The sequence below is a fragment of the Quercus suber genome, unplaced genomic scaffold, assembly GCF_002906115.3.
Source record: "Quercus suber isolate HL8 unplaced genomic scaffold, Cork oak 2.0 scaffold_372, whole genome shotgun sequence".
NCBI classification, from domain to species: Eukaryota; Viridiplantae; Streptophyta; class Magnoliopsida; order Fagales; family Fagaceae; genus Quercus; species Quercus suber.
The window spans coordinates 60,625-85,485 of NW_027069824.1; the positions used below are offsets into that span (position 1 = coordinate 60,625).

Genomic DNA, 24,861 nt, shown 5'->3' on the forward strand with positions numbered 1-24,861 from the left:
CAACCCAAGGAAAGAAAAAACACCATTTATAAATTTAGTTGACTTGTAAATACAAATTTTTGGTCCCTTTTTTTTTTTGTGTTTTATTTTATACTCCACCTAATCATATGTTGTATTCTGTATTCTTTGGGTTGTACTGCTACACTACTTTTTTGAGAATTAGAATACCTTATGCATGCATTATATCCTCACCTCTATTTTTTCTGTGTAGGATCGGTCATTAACAAGTCAAAGCATAACACACACACTCTCTCTCTCTCTCTCTCTCTGGTGTGGTTGAAGAAGGGGAGCTTAAAAACTTAGTGACTAGACCATAAGGGACTTTGAAGTTAAAAATGCACACAGCTGTATTGGAACTCTTAATTAGCAGTATCCCATTAATCCTTTCAATCCTTTCATCTGAAACTTCGTTGTTATGGAAGGTTAGTGAAGCTATTGAAGATGTCAAGAACAAGTTGATAATCATGCAATCTGTCTTAATAGATGCTGATAAAAAGGGGGCAGGCAGTGAAGGAGAGAAAGCTTGGTTGGCAACTGTGACAGACATAGCATATGATGTTGAAGACGTTATTGATAAGTTCATGTATCAAATCAGTAGAGAACGAATTGGTGGTCGATCTGCGAGGTTCCTATGCCACACCATTTACTTTCCAAAAAATCTATGGGAGAGGCATAAAACCGCCAGCAAATTACAAATAATCAAGAATAAAATCCAGGCCATTCCAGATATAAAGCAAGGATATGTTATTGATCATATGGAGGGCTCAAGTTCTAACTATAATCACAGACGGAACTTGCGTCATGCTGAATCACATTTTTTTCTTAAAGAAGATGAACTTGTAGGGATAAAGGAGAAAAGACAATTGCTAATGGGTCCGTTGATGCATGGCGAGCCAGAACGAACTGTCATTTCAGTAGTCGGGATGGGAGGATCGGGCAAAACCACACTAGTTGCCAACATCTACAACAATGATGATGTAAAGAGACATTTTGACTGCTATGCATGGATCACTGTTTCTCAAGTATATGACACAGAAGACTTGTTGAGGAGCATGATTAAAGAATTCCACACATCATGGAAGAATTCTAATCAAGTCTATCCAGAGGACTTGAGTTCCATTGAGTACAGAGCATTATCAGAAAGATTGGTAGACTACTTAGAGAAGAAAAAGTATTTACTTGTTATAGACGATGTTTGGGACACAGACCTCTTAGATGATTTTAAGGCACCACTTCGAGATGGTTGTCCTGGGAGCAGAATTATCCTTACAACTCGAAATGAAGATGTAGCTAACTATCATTTTTGGGGTAGTATCTATTTTCATCGTATTGAGCTGCTGGAAAAGGAAGAGGCGTGGAAACTCTTTTGCAAGAAAGCATTCTCAAGTAGTCCAAATGGATGTTGTCCACCGGAGCATGAATTGTTGGCTCAAGAACTTGTGGGGAAATGCCGAGGCCTACCTCTTGCAATAGTGGCTTTGGGAAGTCTCATGTACTCCAAGAACATTTCTCAATGGAACAAAATTCACAACAGCTTGAATTGGAATCTTAGTAACAATCCTAAGCTACAAGGAGTGAATAGTATATTGTCACTTAGTTTCAAAGATTTATCACATCATTTGAAGCATTGTTTCTTATATTGTTCCTTTTTCCCAGAAGATTATATGATTAGAAGAAAGAGGCTAATGAAGCTATGCTTTGCCGAAGGATTTATAGAACAAGTTAAAGGGTCTACTCCAGAAGAAGTAGCAGAGAGATATCTTGAAGAACTCGTTTTCCAAAACATGCTTCAAGTTGTAAGGAGGAATGAATTTGGAAGGCCAAAAGCATTTAAGATGCACGATGTTATGCGGGATCTTGCTTTATTAATATCAAAAAGAGAAAACTTTGGTGTTGTACATAACGGAGGAGAAGAAATGGCAGAATGCAAAGCACGCCGCATTTCAATTCACACCAATAAAGAACTCAGATCATTTTCTGGTGTGTCAAAGCTTCGTTCTTTTCTTGTTTTTAACAAGTTGAAAACATTGCCTTCCAGAATTAAAATGCTAAGGGTCCTCGATTTGGCAGATGCTGAAATTGATGAATTGCCTAATAAAGTAGTCAATTTATTCAACTTAAGGTACTTGAATTTAAAGGGAACTTCAGTTAAAGAGCTTCCAAAATCTATATCCAGGCTCCTTAACCTTCAATCCTTGGACATCAGTGACACAAGGATAAAGGCCCTTCCTCACGAAATAGGAAAGTTGAAGAACTTGCAATATCTAATTATGCATAGCCACAATAGAAATTCAAATGATTTCAGAATTGTTAATGGGGTGCAAGTGCCATCAAATATTTGTAGGCTAATGAATTTGCAATCTGTCTCTGTTATTGAAGCAAGAGATGATTTGATAAGACAGATTTGAAGCATGACCCAACTTACCAGCCTTGGTATTTCAAATGTGAAAGCAGCAGATGAGATGGATTTGTGTGACTCAATCTAAGGCATGACACGACTTCGCCGCTTGTTAATCATGGTAACAAATGAGGATGAAACTCTTCGGATGGATGCACTCTCATCTCCTCCTCCCAGCCTTCAATCTCTTGTTTTGGTTGGAAAATTAGAGAAGGTGCCACAATGGTTTTCTTCACTTGAAAAACTTACATTTTTGTATCTACATTGGTCGAGGTTGGAAGAAGATGTACTCTCTCAGATTGCTGCTTTGCCAAATTTGGCACGTCTTTCACTTAACAATGCCTATAGTGGAAAACAAATGGTTTTCCGTACAGGCTTTCCTAAGCTTACAAGTTTGACGATTCGTAATTTCCCTGAGTTGAATGAGATAATAATAAGAAAGAGTGTGATGCCAAAAGTGCAATCCCTATATATTGCCGACTGCATGGAGTTAGAGACAGTGCCTACAGGCATTGAATACCTTGAAAATCTCCAAGAACTGATTTTGGAGTCAGTCTCAACGCAACTTAAAAATCGCATCAACTTGGGAGAACGTATGGATTTTGAAAAGGTGCAGCACATCCCAAAGATCTATATGAGGTAGTAACTCGAGATGCTTCATGAAGGCTTGTCCTGAATCTCCTGATTCATTTAGTAAGGTAAAGCCTCTTAATTCTATTTGTTATTCCACTTTGTAAGGGCTTAATTTTTTGGAACTAACGTTAATCTTTTCTAAGTCAAACCTTAACGAAATTTACCATATCGTTGTTTTTTTTTTTTCTTTTCCTTTTTTCCTTTTTTACCCATGGCAGAATCCTGCTGAGGAAATTATGAGTTTGCCTTGTTTGCTTCAAAAGGGTTCCAGTTTCTATTTGGAGTTCTAATTCAACGTATTATTTAGGGTATTTGCTTATTGTTCAAATGAATACTCAAGACTTTGGTTGTTAATTGCTTGTAACAAAATGTAAAAGATTGAACCCAGTGATGCCTTGTGGCAGATTGTTGGGAGATTGCTACTGGTTCAGCCACGGATTTGCTCATCCACTCTGTGTTGTATGCAATTTAGCAGCTTATATAAACAATGAACAATACATGATATATTCATCCCAATTAATTGTTTTCTATTGTTTCAGTTAGTTCTATACATGCCAGTTCTTCAATTTACTTGCTATTTTTTCTTCTTCTTGCATAAATTTGTGTTAGTTATATAAATTTTAACCAATCATATGATCCTTTCTTAGAGAAATTATTAGGTTATTAGGAGGATTGTTGAAATGGTCTTTCCAACTAATAAAATGTTGTTACATATACAATGTCATTGCATAAGTAACCCAAAATTGGGAATGATGCAAAATTTTGGTATGTTAGGAGGTGGGAAAAATGGAATGGTTTCACTTGCTAATGACTTTAAATTTTGGTATGGTCAATTTTTATACTTTTTATTATTCTTCCACAATGCTGACTTATTTCCATTCCGATGCTTATGATACAAGATGTTTTAAAAGGATTTTGAGTAGAACAAGATAAAGGCTTTGGCTTTGCCCAAATAGTGGATAACAATTGAAATTGGAACATTAACAATTGCATGAGCATCTGTCTTGTAAATTGTAATGTGTTACTTAATTAAATAAAAAAATAGGATTTTTTTTTTTAAATGTATCATCTATAAATTAGTACTACATGATATAAAATAAAGAAGCATGGTTTGAGTATTCACATCAAAGATGTGAGTGCTAAATATCTATTTTAGCACCAAAACCACTAAAAAGCCCTCAACATCAAAGCTGCTAAACCTAAAAAATTTTATCACTTAGCTACAGTAGACTGTCATCTTTGACAGTCTACTGTAGCTAGATGTTATACACAAATAATATTATTTTATTTTGTCATAGGTTTTTCATCTTTCTTTTTTGCAAAATTTGGTAAATAGTACATTTTTGGAAAAAATTAGGTGGCTAGCACGCGTTTGAAGTTATTTAGTAAGTCGGACTATTTTTTGGAACTCGAGTTTCAACCCAAAATCGAGTTTCTCAAACTCAATTTACGCCTGTCCTTGATTTAAAAAAAAAAAAAAAAAGAAAAAAAAAAGAAGAAGAAGAAGTGGAACTCAAGTTTAGTAAACTCGATTTCCATGCTTTTAAAAAACATAACCCAAATGGAACTCGAGTGTATGAAATACGAGTTCTATTTTTTTTTTTAAATGGAACTCGAGTTTACTAAACTCGAGTTCCACCATTTTTTTTTTTTTTTAAATCAAGGTCAGGCATAAATTGAGTTTGAGAAACTCGATTTTGGGTTGGAACTCGAGTTTCACAAACTTGAGTTCCAAAAAGAGTCCAACGTACTCAATAACTTCAAACGCATGCTGTCTATCTAATATTTTTCTAAAAAAATGCTATTAAGAAAATTTTGTCTTTCTTTCTTCTCCATTCATCTCCATCTCTCTCTCTCACCTCTCATCTCCATTTTTGTCTCATCTCTCTCCCCTCACCACCAAGAACATTTTTTCTTCTCTCTTTTCTTGCTTAAGGATGTGCGGTGGGTTTTGTGGGTTGTGAAAGCGAGTGGCAGTGACAGTTTTTAGTGGGTCTCACGGTGGTTCAATTTGTGGGTGGTGGAGTTTTTGGTGGTTGTGGTATGAATGGTTGGGATTTGTGGTTGTTGTGGTATAGGTGGTGGGTTTGTGGTGTGGGTAGTGGGTAGTGGGTAGTGGGTTTTTGGTGGGTGTGTTATGGATGGTGGGTTTGTGGTGGTTGTGGTGTGGGCGGTGGGTGTGGGTATGGGTGTGGGTGGTGGGTTTGTGGTGGTTGTGGTGTGGGTGTTGGGTTTGTGGGTAGTGGGTAGTGGGTGTGTGTGGTGGGTTTGTGGTGGTTGTGATGTGGGTGTTGTGTGCGAGTGGTGAGTTTGTGGTGGTTATGGTGTGGGGGGTGGATTTGTGGTAAAGATGAATAAAAAAAAAAGATAAATAGATGACGAATAAAAAATGAATAAAAATAATAATATTTTAATGAAGTGGTAAAAAATATAAAACCTTTGATGTTGGGTAGATTAGGGTAGATTATAAAGTGAAGTGTTAAAATAAATAAAGTAGTGTTTTGAAATGCTAAATGCTATATTTTTTTTTTACATGTTTGATGACAATGCTCTTATAGTTTAATTCTTATTGATTTTCTAGTTCGTCTCCTATCTTTTTTTTTGCTCTCTTTTGTGTTGGAATATTTGAATCTACTTTTTCATGATTCGATTTAAAAAAAGGAAAAAAAAAATTATTCATGATTCTCAAAAATAAAAATAAAAAATTAAAAAGAATCTACATATATTCATTATAAAGTTTGACATCCGTGACAAAGCGGATTAGAGCAAATAAAGTTTTAATATCTGTAACAACAAATAAAAACATGCATTTGCAATGTTGCTATAGATCAATAAAAAAACCTCATTTGTTATTTTAAAAAATATAAAGAAAATAGTTTGCATTTGTTATGAATTCATTCAAAAAATTGCATCTAAAATGGAAAATAAAACCTTTATTTCATGAGAAACGTGGAAAGAAACAATTTTGATGAATATGTTGAGGATGAGACTACACGATTTGCTGAAAAAAAAATTAGAATTGATTATCATATTCCAAGGATTACATATTGTTATACAGCCACTAGTAATAATTTCAAAGCAAAAAAAGCATTAAAAAATAATGTAGTGTCAAAAAAATAGGAAGAAAAAGGAAAAATTGTATCGCAAATTTGAATTAGTCTTTGGAGACGACTTCGTAACATTTACGGCGGAATAATATCGCTTCCAAAACAAATTAACTGTTACAAAAATATCTGGCAGTTCCGTAAATAAAAAGAAAGCATAGGATTCGTATTTAAACAACCATTTGAATCCACAAACCAAAAAGCTCCTTTTCCCGCCTCTCTTTCTCTCTCTCTCTCTCTCTCTAGAATTTTCGCTTGAGCTTCACAAAAATGGCGAATCTGGAAGCAAGATACAGAGATCCAACGGCTCAAAATCCATCCAAAGCCACAACCTCTGGTTCTCTTTCCCTCACACTTCACTATATCTTCGTTTTCTCTTTTCCTTTGTTTGAATTTTATTGCATTTGTTTTGGTTTTTCTTTTTCCTCACAAAACCTAGAACCAGAAATAATATATGCTAGCTATATATAGGTTTTCGAATTCAAAAATCAGAGCATTACCTTCCGTTTGGTTTCTGAGAAAATTGGCATAATGAGAAGAAGATGAAGTTTATTTGAATCGTAGTATTTGTGCTTTACAAATTTACCAAGTAATTTATTAGTTTGTTTAATTTCTTAGAAACCAAACGGAGATTTATTGCTTTTTGATTCTGTAACTATTTTTTTTACAGAATATTCGCACTTTAAAGGTTTTAAATATCTGAAAATTGTAGATTAAAAAAAAAGTATAAAATTTTCAGAACTTGATTATAATTTTCTTCATGATTGCCTAGAAATAAAATGACTTTTAATGTGCGTGTGTATTCTAGCTAAATAATAAAGAAATTTATCATTCGAGTGTTACAATTTTAGTGAAGTCAAAATCTAAAGAGGCTTCTGTAATGGTAGTAAATTTCTCACACATTATTTTGTACAATTCTTTCACTTTTAGCTAGTGGTTAACCTTTCTGGAAATTTCAATGCCTTTCATAGCTAAAGCATTCTAGGAAATTATTTATTTTTCGTTGCTATATATATATATATATAATTAATTAATTTTAGAAACTTCGTTTCAATTCTTGGAGGGTCAATTATTGTTGTAAATATCATCGTATGAATGCATGGAGATTCTGGGGATTTGAAGTTGATCGCTGTGATATACTTTGAACATTTCAATGTCATTGTATGAATGTTTGAGATCGTGATATGCTTCTTATTTGCTGACTTCTTAAGCTCAATGTTGTTACTATGTGTGTCTATATATATATATATATTAGAAATTAAGTTTCAATTCATGGAGGATCAATTATTGTTGTAAATATCATATTAAATATATGAATGTATGGAGATTCTGGGGATTTGAAGCTGATCACTGTGATATGCTTTAAACATTTCAATGTCACTGTATGAATGTTTGAGATTGTGATACTTCTTATTTGCTGACTTCTTAAGCTCAATGTCATTACTGTGTATATATATATATTAGAAACTTTGATTCAATTCATGGAGGATCAATTATTGTTGTAAACATCATCTTTGGTTGTATGAATGTATAGAGATTCTAGGGATTTGAAGCTGATCGCTGTGAAGTGTGAACTGCTTTAAACATTTAAGGTGGCATTTACTTATGTGTTTTTGAAATGGGGAGTGTGAGGCAATGATTTTTGCTTTATTACTGCAGGTGGTAGTGGGGTTTGTATGATGAGCACCACTTGGAGAGATGAACAACACCCGTCTTTCATCAATTTTATCTCCTCCTTCCTCAGTGCAAATGCTTTCCGTCTCAACTTTGTCCCAATTGCCCCAGTATGTGCATTCTACTTAATTGCTTGTCTTCTATGTTAAGTTGGGTCTTCACTCAATTGGGTGGTTTTGTTTGAAGGACTTTATTTTCAACTGTGGGGGTTTGTCGGTGGCATTCATATTTGTGACAAACTTGGATAGCAAATGCATCTCACCAATGTTCAGCAGGTAACCAAACTGTCATCGTTTTTTAGTGACCCTCTTACTTGGTGTAATTTTTTAATCTGATTCAGTTTTTGCAGAGTCCAGAAACTGAAGGCCCAATTTGCACATCTCTATGTTGTTGTCGTCCTCCCAACCAAGGAACAAAATGAATTGTTTGTTCACTCCTATTTCAAGTGAGTCATATGAAACTTATGTCCAAATTGACTTTTTGGATGTTTGAGTGATATGAAAGAGCTTGTTGTCTCACTTCGTGATAGATATGGAATGGAGCTTGGTAAGCCAACATTTGTGCCAGTAGAAGACTTAGAGATGGGCTTTGAGAAGATTGTCAAGATAGCTCTCTCTCGTGGTGGTAAGAGCTTATTCTCTAATGATCACTTCAATGGATTCTTCCAAGTAGTTTCCCTAAGTAACCATATGAATTGCAGTATGCAAACGACAGGATGTCATAACAAAATTAAAGGCTGAGGTCAGTTGATTAGAATTATTTACATGGTTTAATTTTGTGCTTATAAATTCAGTATGAATATTAACAATATTAATTATTATTTTCTTCAAAATGCACCTGTGTATATGTGCTTATCTTTTCTTGTCTGTAAAGAGGAAACAATCAGTGCAGGCAATGGACGTTTTCCTCAGAGTGCTTACATCCATACCAGGCATAGAAAATCATGATGCAAATGCGGTAATTCTGTACCCTATACAAAAGTAGTTCAATTCTGTTGTTTTCCCCCCTCTTACTTGCATCCATGCATCCTTCTGTGAGAACTTCAAAGTTGTAATCTTATTGGATCATGTAAGGTGTTTTACTATTCTTAACAATTAATATGTTAATTTGTTCACATTTTCAGTTTTGACCAAAAAAAAAAAATGATACAGTTACATACATGATACATCTGTCCTATCATACACTACACTATGCTGATTGTCTCAAATACTGGAAATGTTTTGAACTCTAATTATTTTTCATTATATTCTGGACTAATCTGAATAGTTTGAAATTTATAATGGAATTTTTCATCATGAATCTATTAATTATCTAATGGGTGGGGACGTGACCCTTACCCCATATTCTTGCAATCTGCTTTGCATAAGCACTGCCAACCAAATCTGATCAACTCGTGTTTAAGAAACTTGAAAATACATTGGTTCTAGAAACTAAACGTAGTCTCTTGACAACTAAGCCTACCTTTCTGTTTAGTTGATTCACATAGCATCTACACTATGAGACCTTGATTTCACATCAAGTAGTCAGTAAAAGAAATTATGGTTAATGACCCATAAAAGTCCATACAACTTATTAAAGGATTTTGTCAGGCTAATTCCTGCAATATAGCCTGGTATATGATGGGCATGACATTATCTAAGAATATCTTACATTGATTTAGTCATATGATTTGATCATTGAGGTTTTTAAGACATTGTCATTCTGACATTTCTCTTCAGCTAAATCAAGCTATTGGTTCCATTGAGGCAATTGCGAAGGCATCAAAGGAATACACTCTGCAAAACACAGATCTTTCAGCTGACAAGGCAGAAATCATTTCTAGGTTTTTCAGAGATTCAAACTTTTACATGAGCCCCAAGATCAATAGATCAGAGAAACAGGTGATTTAAATGAAATTTTAAAACGTTTTGTGAAGCAGACTTGAGTTGATAATTTTTTAACCTTGCATGGATCACTGAGATTTCTATCATAAGAATCTTTCCAAACTAAAACCATTGCAAGTAGAGGAGCATCAAAAATTGCTGTTTGAGTCACAATGATTGGTTATATCAGTAGCTTTGTTAGCTCTCTCTCTCTCTCTCTCTCTCTCTCTCTCTCGTGTGTATTTGGAGCTCTAGCATTGCTGAATATCGTAATTTAAGGCAACACTAAAAATTTAAGCAAGCTCTTCTTTTTATTTCAACAATGAACTCTTGGTATGTGGTCCTGTAATGGTTTAATGTGATTAATTTGCTTGTGCTGAAGTTTCTCTTGATTTTAGGGCTTGACTTGTGGTGTACTAATTATTTGGAAAGCGTAGTTGAGTCTGTGATGAAACTTAAGAACATGCACTTAACCAGTATCAATTTCTAATGGAATACTATGGCAATGACGCATTCTATAGATTTACCAATCGTGTTTTGCCTTTTCCCTTTATATTTCATTAGCTTATGAAAATTATCATTTGGATGAGCATCCAGTTTGTACCAGTTCAAATTGTTCAGGCTGGTCAAATTTTATTGGTATACTAGTCATAAACCCTTATGCGTGGGAAAGTGTAATATAATTATTTTATAAAAATATAATATAAAATTTGTAGGGTAAAATGGTCTGTTATTAAAAGTATTTTCTATTATTATAAGTTTTATATAATGGAATATATAATGTATTTTGCATTTAACAATAATATATAGTGATATATATATATATATATATGAAAAACATAACTTAATAAAAAAATTACATAATTATAATATTATTATAAATGGAGAAGATGTTAAAAAGATTTTTTTTTTACATATACCATAATTGGTTTACTAATTTGAACATATCTAAGAATATTAAAAAAAATATGTACACCCATGAAACACATTTAATATATCACTTTAAGTTTAAATTATTATATAAGTTTAGAATTGTAACATTTTTTTTTTCCCTAAAAATAAGTGTATAATACATATATTATTGAAACTTGAATTTTAAGATAATATTTTAAATATTTATCATTTTTATTACCTTTTAAGGTCATATCTCTAATTTCTAACACTTAGTTTGTTTGCATTTTTTAGTCCAAAATTAAAGAGTTTGGCTCAAATAAAATAAAATTTCATACTTTTCAACCCAAAAATTAAGAAAAAAAAATTAAATAAAATTTTAATCCAAGAACTAAAAGGCAACCTACAAAACAAATAAAGGTCCAATTAGTTCAAAATAGACCAGAATAGACCGTATTAGACTAAAGTAGATCAAAATGCTATACTAATGTGACTTAACAAATGCATAACTTTCATTAAAAACAAAAACTTATAGCCTGTTTGGATGGAGTGGGGAAAGAGGAAGAGTGGAGGGGAGTAGAATAGAGTAGGCTAAAAATAAACTAATTTTGTACTAAATTTACCATATTCTACTCTACTCTCCCTCCCTCTCCCTCAATCCAAATAGACTATTAGTAACAATAAATACTATGTTTTGATTTTTAAATATTATATAGATTTAGATTTATTTTTCAATTAACACTGCAAATCAACCAGAGTGACCAAAAGTTATAAAAAACACACATGATGGCCAAATCCATTTCGATTTATCAAGTTGTCAAATTCTCATGGACAACGACAACAATCAAGCTTTATTTCCAACTTTTGGGCCAAGCTATAAATTCTCAACAAACTAGTGAGGATTCCAATTATAAATACATTATACACTCTAGAACCCAAAAAGAGCAGTCACCGCACCTATTTCTTAAAACTACACTTACTTTCCAATAGCAATAATGCTTTCCTACAGTTATACCTCAGGTTTCAAAGCCGCTTCACTGATCAACCTAGATTGCTACCATACAAAAAAGCCATAAACTACAAGAACATGCCCCTAACAGGAAATGCGTAAAAGTACAGCCTGAAAGGGCTAAGAAACAGTACAAATGGATCAGATCTTGTGAGTGGTGTTCCTATGATGGTGCACCAAGGTAAGAGGCAAGACGCAATATGTCACTGAATATTCCACCGGCTGTGACTTGGGCCCCAGCACCGGGTCCTCGGACTATCAAAGGCTGCTTTTGATATCTTGTTGTCGTAAAAGCAATAATGTTATCTGATCCAGAGAGTTGTGCAAAGGGGTGATCCTTCTTGTATCGTCGCAGTTCCACTACACCTTTCTGCTTAACCACATCCACAACCCCTACGTACCTCAAGACCTTCAAATATATCACAAGTTCATCAGAAACAGGGGAAAACACCAAAAGCAAAACTAGGAAAATAAAATGAAGAATATTAAAAGCTGTATGAAGCAGACATCCCATGTATGTAACTAAGTCTGCTAGAAAAATGGCTTTAGAAACCCGTCCAAAGAACTCTCATGAACTTAACAGAAATATTCACACATTAAAAGTAATCATGGTAAACCTAGAGATCTATGGCTTATTTTTATAGGATTCATTACATCGCACTTTGCACAAGTACATTTTCACCAACCCATACTTACATATGACACCATTACATAAAACGCACCATCAATATGAATGGCAAAATAAAAATAAAAGAATCACGTAAATTACAAAAACTAACAATTGTGATGGCTCTTTCTATTTTATTTATTTATTTTCTGTTCAGGATTTAGGCCACAATTAAATGCATTGTGCCCAAGTGAGGCTTCAACAAGCCCAATTCATTCAACATTATAGAGAATAATTACATCCATACATTATACTGTCTATCATTTAAAATAGCTGGTTAGTTTAGCAATAACAATTGTGATGGCTCTTTCTATTTTATTTATTTATTTTCTGTTCAGGATTTAGGCCACAATTAAATGCATTGTGCCCAAGTGAGGCTTCAACAAGCCCAATTCATTCAACATTATAGAGAATAATTACATCCATACATTATACTGTCTATCATTTAAAATAGCTGGTTAGTTTAGCAATAACATCAGGCCACCCTTTCAAATAGTTCAAACTAGTTGCAGTGTCTAGAGATACTCACTTCTCCTGCATCCTCCGCATCCTGTAGTTTCTTACTCATTTCCTGATCAAATTGTGGCAGTTTTTGCATAAATTCCTCAGCTGAAGCACTAGCCTGCAACATATTATTGACATCCGCATTATAAGGCTGTTTATGTTTTTAGCAAATTGCCCTCTGATTGACTACATTAGTTCTTACTCTTAATGGTTCTGGCACAAGACTTTTCTCAGGAATATCAGATAGTTCCAGCTTTAAACCAGACTCCCTAGCAAGGATTATCACCTGCAACATGACATCAGCCTTATTCGTGTAATTTTATTTAAAAGCAATAATGTGAATAGAAATAAGACGGTTGAGGGCTAAGTATGGAAGTGTTGGCATTAATAAATATTATTATTATGCAGCAAAAAACAGCACATGTAGTCAACAACCAGCCTATTCCAGCCAGCTGCCATAAATTTGTATTCAATACAATGGGTAAATACCGGCCAGCTGGCTCAGCTCAAGCTCACTCATGGAACCAAATAGAAACAACAGCAGCAGACACAGGTCAACACAAGTTAACCATTTGTCTCAGAAAAGACACATTTAAATTACATTGTTAGGTAAACTAAGTGGCTCCATATTGCACACAATTGCTTTTCTTAGACACCCCAACCTGTCAGGCTTCTCTCAGATGGATATTCAAGGAATATTGTACAGATAAAATGCACTTTTTAATAGTTACCAATAAGTGGTGGGTGATATACAAAATATGATGACATTCGATTCCCACTTAAATTGTAGACGACAACAAATTAAAGACATAATACCTTTCTACGAACATCAGCTCCAGATAGATCATCCCTTGGATCCGGCTCTGTAAAACCAGCTTGTTTTGCTTTAGTCACCACCTCACTGAAAGCTACTTTACCCATAAAGTTGTTGAAGATGTAACTCAAAGTTCCACTGCAACAGAAAATAAAAGATAAGTATATGGTACACAGTTTGTAAGACGTAACTCAAGTCCAACTGCAACAGCAAATAAAAGCTAAGTATATGGTATACGGGTTTTTTCCCCCTTTTTTTCTTTTGTTAATCATATTTACAGGAGTAAACATAAATTATTTGTCTTAAAAGGACCATTTGGCATCACTTTCTCTTCTTCTTTTTGCTTTGGCCAGGGGAAGGGTGGGTGGGAGTGCTCAATATTGTTCATACAAAGTCCCCACCCTCAAAAATCCAGAAGACACAGAAAAGGAAAAAACATCAAGGTTTCTACATAACAGAACCTGAAGATGCCTTCAATCTGCAATATTTTGTCCCCAGTTTCGAGGAGACCTCTTAAAGTGCTAATGATTGGAAGACCAGCTCCAACAGTAGCTTCATAGAAGTAATGTGTATATGACCGCCGTTGAAGAGCTCTCAACTTCAAGTACTGGAATTGGACAGTAAAGATATCACAAAATACCCAATATGAGTAACTATGAGGAAACATACAGAATGTATTACTCTAGTAATTGTCACTTTCTCTAATCTTTTATTAAAAATCTCAGTCACATTGGTTTACCCTTGTGAATCCATTTGAATTGGAATTTGGTTATTACCAAGTATGAGGACGTCTGCAGAGCATTTACTGCTAATTTGTTATAGCACACAACTCACAATTTGCAAGTTCAGAGCTTTATATTTTTGATGCACATATGAATCTATTGATCTTCAAAGTATATCACATCAAAGTAACAGTGGTACCTGATCAAGTGGTCCAGAATTTGCCTTTTTATTGGGGGTGATTACATGAATTCCTTTCCGCAACCAATCATAATAATGGCTCGCAATAGCAGAGTCAGCTGTGCAGTCTACCAAGACAGTATTTGGAATAAAATGATTGCCATGCACATGTTGAACAAACTTCTGTAAATCAGCCGCTTCTCCTTTTCCCTTTTGAAGTTCTTTCCAACTAGATAAGTCAATACCCCTGCAACCAAAGACGATAAAGATTCAACATTCATGAGAAAAGACTACTTAAAAATAAGGGGAAAAATGTTTATCAGAAGACAGTGACAGCTGAGAAGCTAAATATGCCCTGAAAGACTAATTTGAAAGAACACCATGCAAATTGCTATAAAAACCCATAAATGTCTCGCAACAACAGATTCTGCGTCAACTAAGTTCAAGGAAACCAATAAAATGCTTTGGGCAACAAAAAACATGAGATACACCTTCCCTTGTCTGCAATGATGCCCATAATGACAATTCAGGGTTTCAATATTTTATGGCAACATGTTTTCCAACAAAAGATTTGGATTTACCTTTTGGTTTTCTACATCAAACATTTGGATCATATCTATTTTCAGAACTTCAATAATGTAAAGCAGAAGCCTTAGAACAAAACTGTTTGTGATCCAAATGATAGCTAACTATATAGCAGAGGAAGCCTAATGATAGGTTTGTGTGTGTGTTTTGTTAATCAGCCTTTATGGGTTATGGCGTACTTCAAAATCAAAATTTATGAAGCATACGCCTTTCGCCTCACACTTAAAAACCTAAATATCCTATTTTACCTCTCAGACCCAAGCCTTTGAAAACATTAGGCATCTGTGATCATCATGCATAAATCCGTATGTATAGATGGGCTAACATACATGTATTGATGGACTAACACAATGTCCATGCAAAAAGAAAAAATAAATAAAATTTCAGAGAAACTAGAACATGTATAGGGTAAGGAAGTCCAAAGCAAAAGCAGCTCAGTTAATCTCCACTAAAAATTCCTTCAAGTTATGGAAGTCACTTAATGAAAGTCGAAGAGAGGCCTAAAAATTTCTGGCCAAAAATTCTTAGCAGTAACATTAATACTATTTACTCACCAGCATGTGTGTGTGTGTGTGTGTGTGTGGGGGTGTGTGGGTGTAGTTTAGCTTCAATGTCCATTCCTTTGGACATTGTAGCGAGCAATGCCATTGAACTGAGGTGACAGGACAAAGGCTTTTAAGAGGAAGCAAGGCCAAGGAAAACTTATGGGGTAAGAATGCTAACATATGAATCCAGAAATTAGAACTGATGTAATCAAGTTTGAGTCACCATAGTAATTCAGCTCACATTGACTAAAAACTCAAATGCTACAAAAGGAAGGGTTCTTTCATTTGACTATTTTTTATAGAACAGGGAGTCTTTGCAAGCAGAATCATCAGGTGTTCAGATATTTCTTATGAGGTATCATTTATCATATCGTAAGCTGCTTCGGATGAGCTTCTTGAAAAAGGAATATGTTTTTGCAAAACAGTGGAAGCAAAGAGGCCATGCCACAGCCCACAATGCACTGTCTGATCAACCAATTCAGTTTTCTAATTACACAATACCAAGCTGTTGAAAATAACATGTTTACATTGAATGATTTAACTTACGATTCACTCAAAAGCATTGTCCTTGAACCAGTGATTCCCATGACACGCAGATCAATATTAAATTCTTCCTTAAGGACTGCTGCCTGCACAAACGTTATGGCATATTCAGGTTCAACAATTCAACAGCATGAAAATTTATCTTTTAAAATCCAAAAACACTTGATAAACATCAGCAATATATAACTTGTCATTAACACAGAGGGAAAAAAAGGGGCAGGGGAGGGGGGGGGGGGTTTATAAAGCAGAAACATTATCATGCCAAGAATTGACACTTAATTAATGTCTAAGCAATGAGGTTAAAAATGATATATGAATAATAAAAAATTATAGCTATATCTATTAGATCACACCATAAATGTGAGCTGATTTAATGTTTGTAGAATGTGATATTGAACAAATATATATATATATATATATGATATGAATCACAGTGATTGTTCGTGTCCAATATATGGCATTGAATGATGCAGTAAATAAGTGAGAATAACTAGAATCAAGATGATATATTCCCCCCTAAAAAAAAAGCACCTGATCCTTCAGTTGCTCTAGTAATGTACTGCCAATCAAGCCAGGCCCAATTATGCCCACTGCTATTGTAGTTCTTGATAAGTAAAATCTAGAGTGGACAGCTTTTAGGGCCTTTATACAATCTTCTCGTTTAACAACCACGGTGATATTGAACTCAGAACATCCTTGAGCAATAGCACGAACATTAATATTTGCCTGCAATAATGAATTATACATATAGAGTTGAGCTGTCTCTTTTAATTGCAAGAAAATTGAAATGATGAACAAGTCTTGTCGCTAATGCAAATTAGAACACCAAACAAGAACACACACAGAGGACAGCCCAAAAACATTGTCCATTTTGTCAATAAGTTTTCAGAAATCCGTTTAACGCATAGAATCAAATACTTTCCAAGTTTCCTCTCTCCAAAAAAAATAAAATAAAATAAAATAAACCTTCCCAAGTTAAAAGTAAGACAAAGTTATTGAATAACAATTTTAAATCAAGACCATTGTCATATTGATTTATGCAAATACAGATATTTCCCTAACCTTTGCCAGTGCACTGAAAAGAGTGGCGCTAACACCAGGAGTACTTGCCATTTTCTGGCCAACAGCTGCCAAAATGCTACAGTTTGTAATGATCGCAACCTGCACAAGGTAATTGAAGAAAAAAAAAATTAAACTCAAAAAATTAGAAACAAATACAATCGACGTTATAAGCATTCATATCATATCAAAGAGACCAAAAAAGCTTAACAACTATTATCATTTTAGCTGTACAAAATTTTTAATTATAATACAAAGACAGCACAGAATTGTACCAAATCTTACAGTAGGTCCAAGCTAGTATGAATTTGCTCAGCCAGAAAAATGAACAGAAAGAAAAAGAAAGGTATGTTCAAGTTTAAATTGTCTTAGACACTGACCCAAGGTGGAAACTTCAGCAAACAACAGTCCGACTAGCACCACTAATAGCCAAACATATAATGTCTTCAAACTACCACTCCCTAAAAGATCTATCCTTAACTCAATCAGAATGTCCAAAGCAACAGCAAGAGCAAAAGCATTAGTCTCTAATAAATCAGATTATTAGGAATATACTTATCCAATCAAAATGATAGGTGCGAATAGTTTACATAACCTTCCAAGCCTTGAAAATCCTTAACAACATACTAAAAATTACTTTCCAGGGATAAATCCAATGAACCATGATGCACCCAAACAAGCACAATAAAGTTGTTTCAAGTGAATTATAAATTTTTTTATACATGAAGTCTATTTTAAGGCCAAGAATACGAATATATGCAGTTGACCATACCTGAGATAGACGTCCAGCATCCAAAGCTTGACGAAATCTAGACTTTAATGCCTCTGCAACAGCTTTTACTTCCTTCTCAGGTACAGCAAAACACACAGAATGTTCACTACTAGCCTACACACCCAATTAAAGACCACCATCAATGTTGTGTCATTTCAAAATACCATAAACTCAAGAAGGTTTTAGAAGAAGAAAAAAAGACTCAGGGCACCTGAGATATCATAATAACATTGGCTCCCACATCTTTTACAGCACCAAAAATAGCATGAGCTGTGCCTGGAACACCAGCCATTCCAGTTCTAGCAACAATAAATACAAGAATAGTTAGTTGGAATGTTATAAATGGAGGTAAAAAGTAAATACAAGACCTTGTCCCTTTTTTTTCAGAATGAGTAAATTCAAGGCACTTGTACATAATGAGAACAGCAGTACCAATCACTGCAATCCATGGCTCACCCCTCAACATTTACAAGGGCCAAGTTGTCGATTGTTGCAAATCCTTTGACAAGAGACTCCACAGTTTGGTTTTCTTCTTTGTCACTTACTAAAGGGTGGCAAATCTTCGTTCCAGGAGCAGAGAGGTTAAAAATATTCCTTATTATAATTGGAATGTTATATCGCATCACTGGGATTATGGTGCGGGGGTGTAACACATTTGCCCCAAAGTATGACTGCAAATTTGTAAAGTTCATGTCAAAATAGTTCATTTTGCAAACCACGAAAACATTTTTTTATAAATAGAAATCCTCAATAACATTGAGAGAGACGCATGGTCAAGCTCACCATTTCCCAAGCCTCCTGATAAGAAAGTGTCTTGAGAATCACTGCCTCGTTAACTGTAGAAGATATAATCCTTAGTTGAATCAAACCCACATTAACGTTGTCTTAGAACATTCAAGAAAGGGATCTTCTGGTTCTTAGAATGATTTTGCAGACAACATATGTAGAGGTAGATCCCTTATATATTGTTATGAAAATCAATAAATTTTTCAACTACAAATCCAAGTATAAATGTAATTCGTAATATGACTTTTAGCATAAAAGCATCAAGTAAGAACCAGTACAAACCTTTTCTGGGATCTGCACTGTACACACCATCAACATCTGTCCAGATTGTGACTTGACCGGCCCTGCATAGCGCACCCATGATAGCTGCAGAGAAGTCACTTCCATCTCTCTTCAAGGTAGTAGGAATATTTTGCGGTGTGCTAGCAATAAAACCAGTTGCTATGATTATCTGAGATGGATTCTTGGAATACCAATTTTCAAGTCTTTTTTCCGATTCCAGGTAATCAGGATCAACTTGATTGGCACTAGTAGGATTTACAATAAGGACTTCCCTTGTATCCATCCATTTGCAATCGATCCCATGCTGCAAGAGATTTTTTTTTTTTTTTTTAATGCACCATACTACAATTGTAAATAAGATAATTGGGAAAGTTGCATTCTGATTTAGTAGACACTTCAAATAATGACTTAACAATCACTGTACCTTTCTAACAACCGCCGATAACATTTGAGCAGACCATAGCTCTCCATGTCCAACAACAAAATCTGTAAAAGATTCTGTTGCATGACCAGCTGCAAGACACAACACATTTAATTCAATATCATATGTAGAATCCCTAATTTAGAAGCTTAATGAAAATGAACTGGAAATCAATAAAAGTATGGTACAAGTTTGCATGCAGATGAGTTAATGAAATCAGCAAAATGACATATACGAAGGTATCGTTCACAAGCAGCTAAAATTTCAGCAAAAGAACATTATCAAGCAATTATTGCCATGGTAGTCTCTATCTAATGCCACGTCAATTGATGAGCATGACGCACCAACTGATGAGTGTGCCATGTCATAGAAAACATGCCACCTGGGAAAATTTTGTAACCCCAATTGCACTCCTGTCAAGAATAGGGCAAAATTCCAACAATTTTTGATGATTTGATAGTTGAGGGTAGGGGATTTGAAGCGTGGACATCTCCATTGGAAACACCAGGAGATGCCAGTCGAGCTATTAGCCTACAAGGCTCTTGGCGACTATATTGTAACAATTTTAAAATAAATAAATAAATTATTTGATTATAAAATCAACTAGAAACTACTAACATACTAGAGGGCTTTTTTTTTTTTAACTGCTAGGTAATTAACTCATGCACTAAACAAGATTTTTGAACCAGCAAAAGCCCTAAAAGATATTTTTGGTTTACCCTTTTGTGCACTTAATGATTCCAAATATATAACAGAGATAGAAATCAAACTTGCTTGAAAAGAGAAACAATGAAAATAGAGGAAATATATTTTCCCTGGCTAATACACATCATGTTAAGCATATTAGACATTTATAAACATGAACTATCTGATTATTGCTCATCACTTGTATGAAACTTTACAGTGAATAGAACAAGGATTGCACAGCCCCCAAATCAAGATGTTAACATGCCAGATGCAGTTTTTGATAGGTAAAAACAATTTTATTGAAATGAGACTACCTCATGAAAATAGACACAAAGTAACGTAAAGAATTACAACATGCCAGATGCAGTTGCATATAAGTGGTTAAGAAACCGGTTAGGGTTCTGATCTTTAAGCCAAAAGGAACAATATTAGGCTTTGGTTTGAAATATAGTGAGATATTAAAAGGACAAAGGTTAGTCCCCACAATTACATTCATTCACACACACACACTCACACACACACACACACACACACACACATATATATATAGAGAGAGAGAGAGAGAGAGAGAAACGTTTGATACCTATGTATATTGCCCGAAGCATCGCTTTAAGGTTATTGACATCATGATGCAACTGTGACAAGAAACTACCAAGGTCATCCCCATCTAGTAGATCAAGTGCAGTCGATCTATGCTTCTCTAAAACAGCATCCAGTGCAGATATATACGATTCATCCCGTGATTGAGCTCTATTAATGAGGTCATACATCATATCTGTGACCTTCGACATTGCAGAGACAACAACCAACTTCCTTTCTGAATCATCATTCAGAATTATATTTCCAACACTCTTGATTCTTTCGGCACTTCCCACACATGTGCCTCCGAATTTATGAATTGACCATGTGTCACCTTTGGGAAGCTGAACCTTTTCCGCAGATTCATCCAGTAATACAGCTACCAGTGAATTGAGATGAATATATAAATAGACAGCACTTTTCAACTAAGTTCTACAAGATTTTAAGCATGAATTCAAACATATTGCAAGAATAGAGGGAAGAAGATAAACCTTTAACTGAAGTAAATACACGGGTATTTGATGCCTCTTTACTGGCCCCCTGGGATACAAAACCCAATCTGAAAATAAAAAATTTATTAAAAGTACTTCATAAATAGATAAATAAATAACATAACAATGAGAGCCATAACATTTCACAACAAATTCAAGTAAAGTAACCTTTCTTGTTTTGTATGGTTCCCAAAAACACTAAATCATTCTGAAAATTCATAATCCAACAAATCATTTCTCAAAGCCTTTGCACTCTTAATTTTATCAAACCATTTCTATGTCACAACAAATTCAAGTAAAGTAACCTTTCCTAGTTCCTGCTACTATATGGCTCCAAAACATATTAAGCATTCTGAAAATTCCTAATCCAGCTAATAATTTCTCCAATCCTTCACAACTTTAATATTATTAAGCCATTTCTATATATAAAAAATAAATAAATTTAAAACTAAAAAAGCTACAGCTACTTTGCATAGTATCAAAATGTGCCTCATGGAATCACAACGAACTAAAAACAATAATAACAACCTAAAACAACTTCAATTCCATTTGGTTAGTGAGAAAATGCGGGAAAATGAAACCAACACAGAAACATAAGATCTTAGCTCAGCTCATCACTAGGAAGGCCAGAAATTCAACTAATGCCAAAGTTAACTGAGAAACCGAAAATGAATTTACATGTCAGTTCCAATTATTCCAACTTTCTCAAGAAACAAACAGAAAAATAATGAAGGACAAGTGAAGTGAAATGAAGCTTCATGGAATCACAACTAACGACAAACTACAACAACTTCAATACTGTTTGGTTGGTGAGAAAATGCGGGAAAATGAAATTAAAACAGAAAACTAAGATCTTAACTCAGCCGTTAGCACTAAGAAAGCCAGAAATTTAACCAATGCCGAAAGGAAAACAAACATGAATTTATACGTTGATAATTTCTCAAAGAATTTACAATTTTAATTTTATTATATAATTTTTACGATTAATAAAAAAGCTACAACTACTTGTATAGTGTGAAAATTGTTTCAGGGAATCACAACGAACTAAAAACAATAACAGCAGCCTAAAACAGCTTGAATACTGTTTGATTAGTGAGAAAATGCTGGAAAATGAGACTAGAACAGAAACACAAAAACTTAGCTCAGCAGTCAGCAATAAAAAAAATCCATAAATTCAACTAATGCCAAAAGGAACTGAGAAAACGAATACAGATTCATATGTTGATTCCAATTTTTTCAAATTTCTCGCGAAACAAACAAACAGACAGAAAATGATAATGAAGGAAAATTGAAGTGAAATGAAGCTTCATGGAATCACAACGAACCCAACAACAACCTAGAACAACTTCAATACCGTTTGGTTAGTGAGAAAAATGCGGGAAAATGAAAGTAACACAGAAACATTAGATCTTAGCCCAGTTCAACACTAAGAAAGCCAGAAATTCAACTAAACGCCTAAAGGAACTGAGAAGTGAGAAAAAACGAAGACAGATTTATACATTGATTCCTTCAAATTTCTCGAGAAACAAACGGAAAACAAATAATGAAGGAAAAGTGAAGTGTACCGGCAAATAGGTGACCGGTGAGGAAGAGGAAGAGTGCGGCATTGCGATTGGTGGATCTTCTTCGGCTTCGTGTTGTGAGCCAATGCGACGTGCGAAGAAGAGCGTGAGATCGCTGCTGAGAGAGAAGCCATGGCTGCGCCGCCGAAGCTTAGAGAGAGAGAGAGAGAGAGAGAGAGAGAGAGTTAAGTTTTGTTTGGCACTTTGTGAAATGTTTGGCAGCCTTTGGTTATTTATAGTAGATATACTATATAGATATAGTGCCTATTTTGGGTCATTGAATGGAAGCACAGTGTATTAAGCAAACAAAAAAAGAATGGAATCAGTGAATCAGTGTAAAGTAATAATAAGTAGTTGAGTTGCTGTGTGCAGGGTCGGACCTCGGTTTGAGACTGACCTTTTGAATCCAAGCCAACCGGATTCTAATTCTTTAAAATTATTATTAATAATAAATTTGGCTCTTCCTTTAGCAATTTCAATTTTCAAACCTATTATCAATAAATAATTATAATTTATGGTCAATTTATTTTATTTTTATTTCTAAGTCCATCGATTGACATTTTGGATGTGATCATAATGTATTGAATTCGATCAGGCTATGTCCTTGGATGCTTAATCTAATAAAAAATTTCTCTTTTATTAAAAAAAAAAACATTATATTTTACATAATTAGTCTAATATTTCAATTCCATTCAAAATTTTCAATGGCATTTTATTCTTAAAGTTTAGGATTGATTTCATTTTGACTATTTACGTTTTAAATTTTCATTTTGATACCTCGTGATTGATTTTGCTTCCATATTTTTCATATTGCCCATTTGTAATAGTAACATAACCATTCAAAATATGTTTTTCTATTTACAATACTGAAATTCTTATATTCCGCAACTTTTTAGAGATGGTATTTTCATGAAATGTAAACATGAAAGGTACTTGGAAGTTAGATTAGTAATGAAAAATGAATTATGCAATCAATATGAAAACAATGTCAAGCATAAAAGTTAAGATGAAAATTCGGAAAGTAGAGGACCAAAATGAAAACAAACCCAAGCATTACAATATGAGAAGCAAGTTTGACATAACTCACGAACATGACACGTTTTTAACTTGTTTAATAAATCAAAAGGTGTAATTTTTAGTTTATTTGAATTTTTATTTTATTTTTTAAAAAACAGTTTAACTCGACGTTCTTCAAGACTTTAAAATTTTTGCAGACGAGTCAACTTACTTCAAGACAATACAATTTTTTTGCGGATCAGTGCTTAATACTCTTATCATTGCACAAATACAACTGGCTAACACCAATTCTCATTCCTACTTTAAATGTCAAAAAATATAATTTTAGTATATTTCAATTACTCATTTACTTTACTTAGGACTCAAAATAAATAAATAAAGATGCTCAATTCTGTGGTCACATCTGAACTGTGGTGGTTTCCAAATCAGAAAACAATTTGTTTGAATTTGATGAATATTGGTCCACCCAATTCAGGCTTTAATAGACATGTGAAACATGTGTAGCTTCCACTGATTCATTTTTCTATTTTGGACCCGGCTGAAAGCCGGGCCTTGGCTAATTGGTTTGTCCAATCTTAGCCCATATTAGGTGGAACCAAATCCGGACAAGGCTGGCTTCGGCCTACTCAGCTTGAATATGGATTGATTAGATTCTTATCATTAGTCCAAACACTTTTTAGGGCTTCGAAATAGGACACCTGTTTTCAATTCAACTTTTTCCTAAACAATAATATAAAAAAAACAAAAAAAAAAAAATTGCCTCTTTTTTTTTTTTTTTCAACCTTCCAAATTTAGACTCTAGATTTATTCAACTTTTAATCATGACTTTGAACAGCATCCAAAAAAAAAAAAAAAGACTAAGAAGATTATCAAAATCTGTATCTTACGTTTGTATAACTCTGCTGAATCATATATACGTATTATTTGTCCTCCACTTTTTGGTTTATTAGACTAATATGTATTATATATTTATATTCTGTTGTTATCAAAAAAAAAAAAAAAAAAAAAAAAAAAAAAACAACTTTGATCACAGTCAATCATGAAATATTCAAGCATGGATACAAATTAAAATTAGT

General features: G+C 34.1%; 3 protein-coding genes across 3 annotated transcripts; 2 read left to right on the plus strand and 1 right to left on the minus strand.

Moving 5' to 3' along the window:
* The first annotated feature begins 335 nt into the window (after positions 1-335).
* LOC111992372 (disease resistance protein RPM1-like) lies at positions 336-2,408 on the plus strand. Its single transcript, XM_024024239.2, has one exon. It carries the CDS (start codon positions 336-338, stop codon positions 2,406-2,408), a length of 2,073 nt encoding a protein of 690 aa, XP_023880007.2.
* Positions 2,409-6,365: 3,957 nt separating this feature from the next.
* On the plus strand, positions 6,366-9,872 carry LOC111992374 (protein PARTING DANCERS homolog). The gene is made up of 8 exons (XM_065760580.1): positions 6,366-6,472; positions 7,795-7,919; positions 7,996-8,084; positions 8,159-8,254; positions 8,339-8,433; positions 8,510-8,550; positions 8,683-8,766; positions 9,528-9,872. The coding sequence occupies exons 1-8, from the start codon at positions 6,406-6,408 to the stop codon at positions 9,696-9,698; spliced, it is 768 nt and encodes a 255-aa protein (XP_065616652.1). The 5' UTR covers positions 6,366-6,405; the 3' UTR covers positions 9,699-9,872.
* A 1,477-nt stretch (positions 9,873-11,349) lies between these two features.
* Positions 11,350-22,994, minus strand: LOC111992378 (bifunctional aspartokinase/homoserine dehydrogenase, chloroplastic). Its single transcript, XM_024024243.2, has 18 exons — positions 22,772-22,994; positions 21,207-21,274; positions 20,720-21,094; positions 19,453-19,541; positions 19,029-19,332; positions 18,744-18,796; positions 18,417-18,631; positions 18,172-18,259; positions 17,961-18,074; positions 17,192-17,290; positions 16,661-16,855; positions 16,133-16,215; positions 14,478-14,703; positions 14,018-14,163; positions 13,559-13,694; positions 12,945-13,028; positions 12,768-12,860; positions 11,350-11,980 (listed from the first exon to the last, which is right to left on the minus strand). Exons 1-18 carry the CDS (start codon positions 22,900-22,902, stop codon positions 11,735-11,737), a joined length of 2,745 nt encoding a protein of 914 aa, XP_023880011.2. The 5' UTR covers positions 22,903-22,994; the 3' UTR covers positions 11,350-11,734.
* Positions 22,995-24,861: the final 1,867 nt, after the last annotated feature.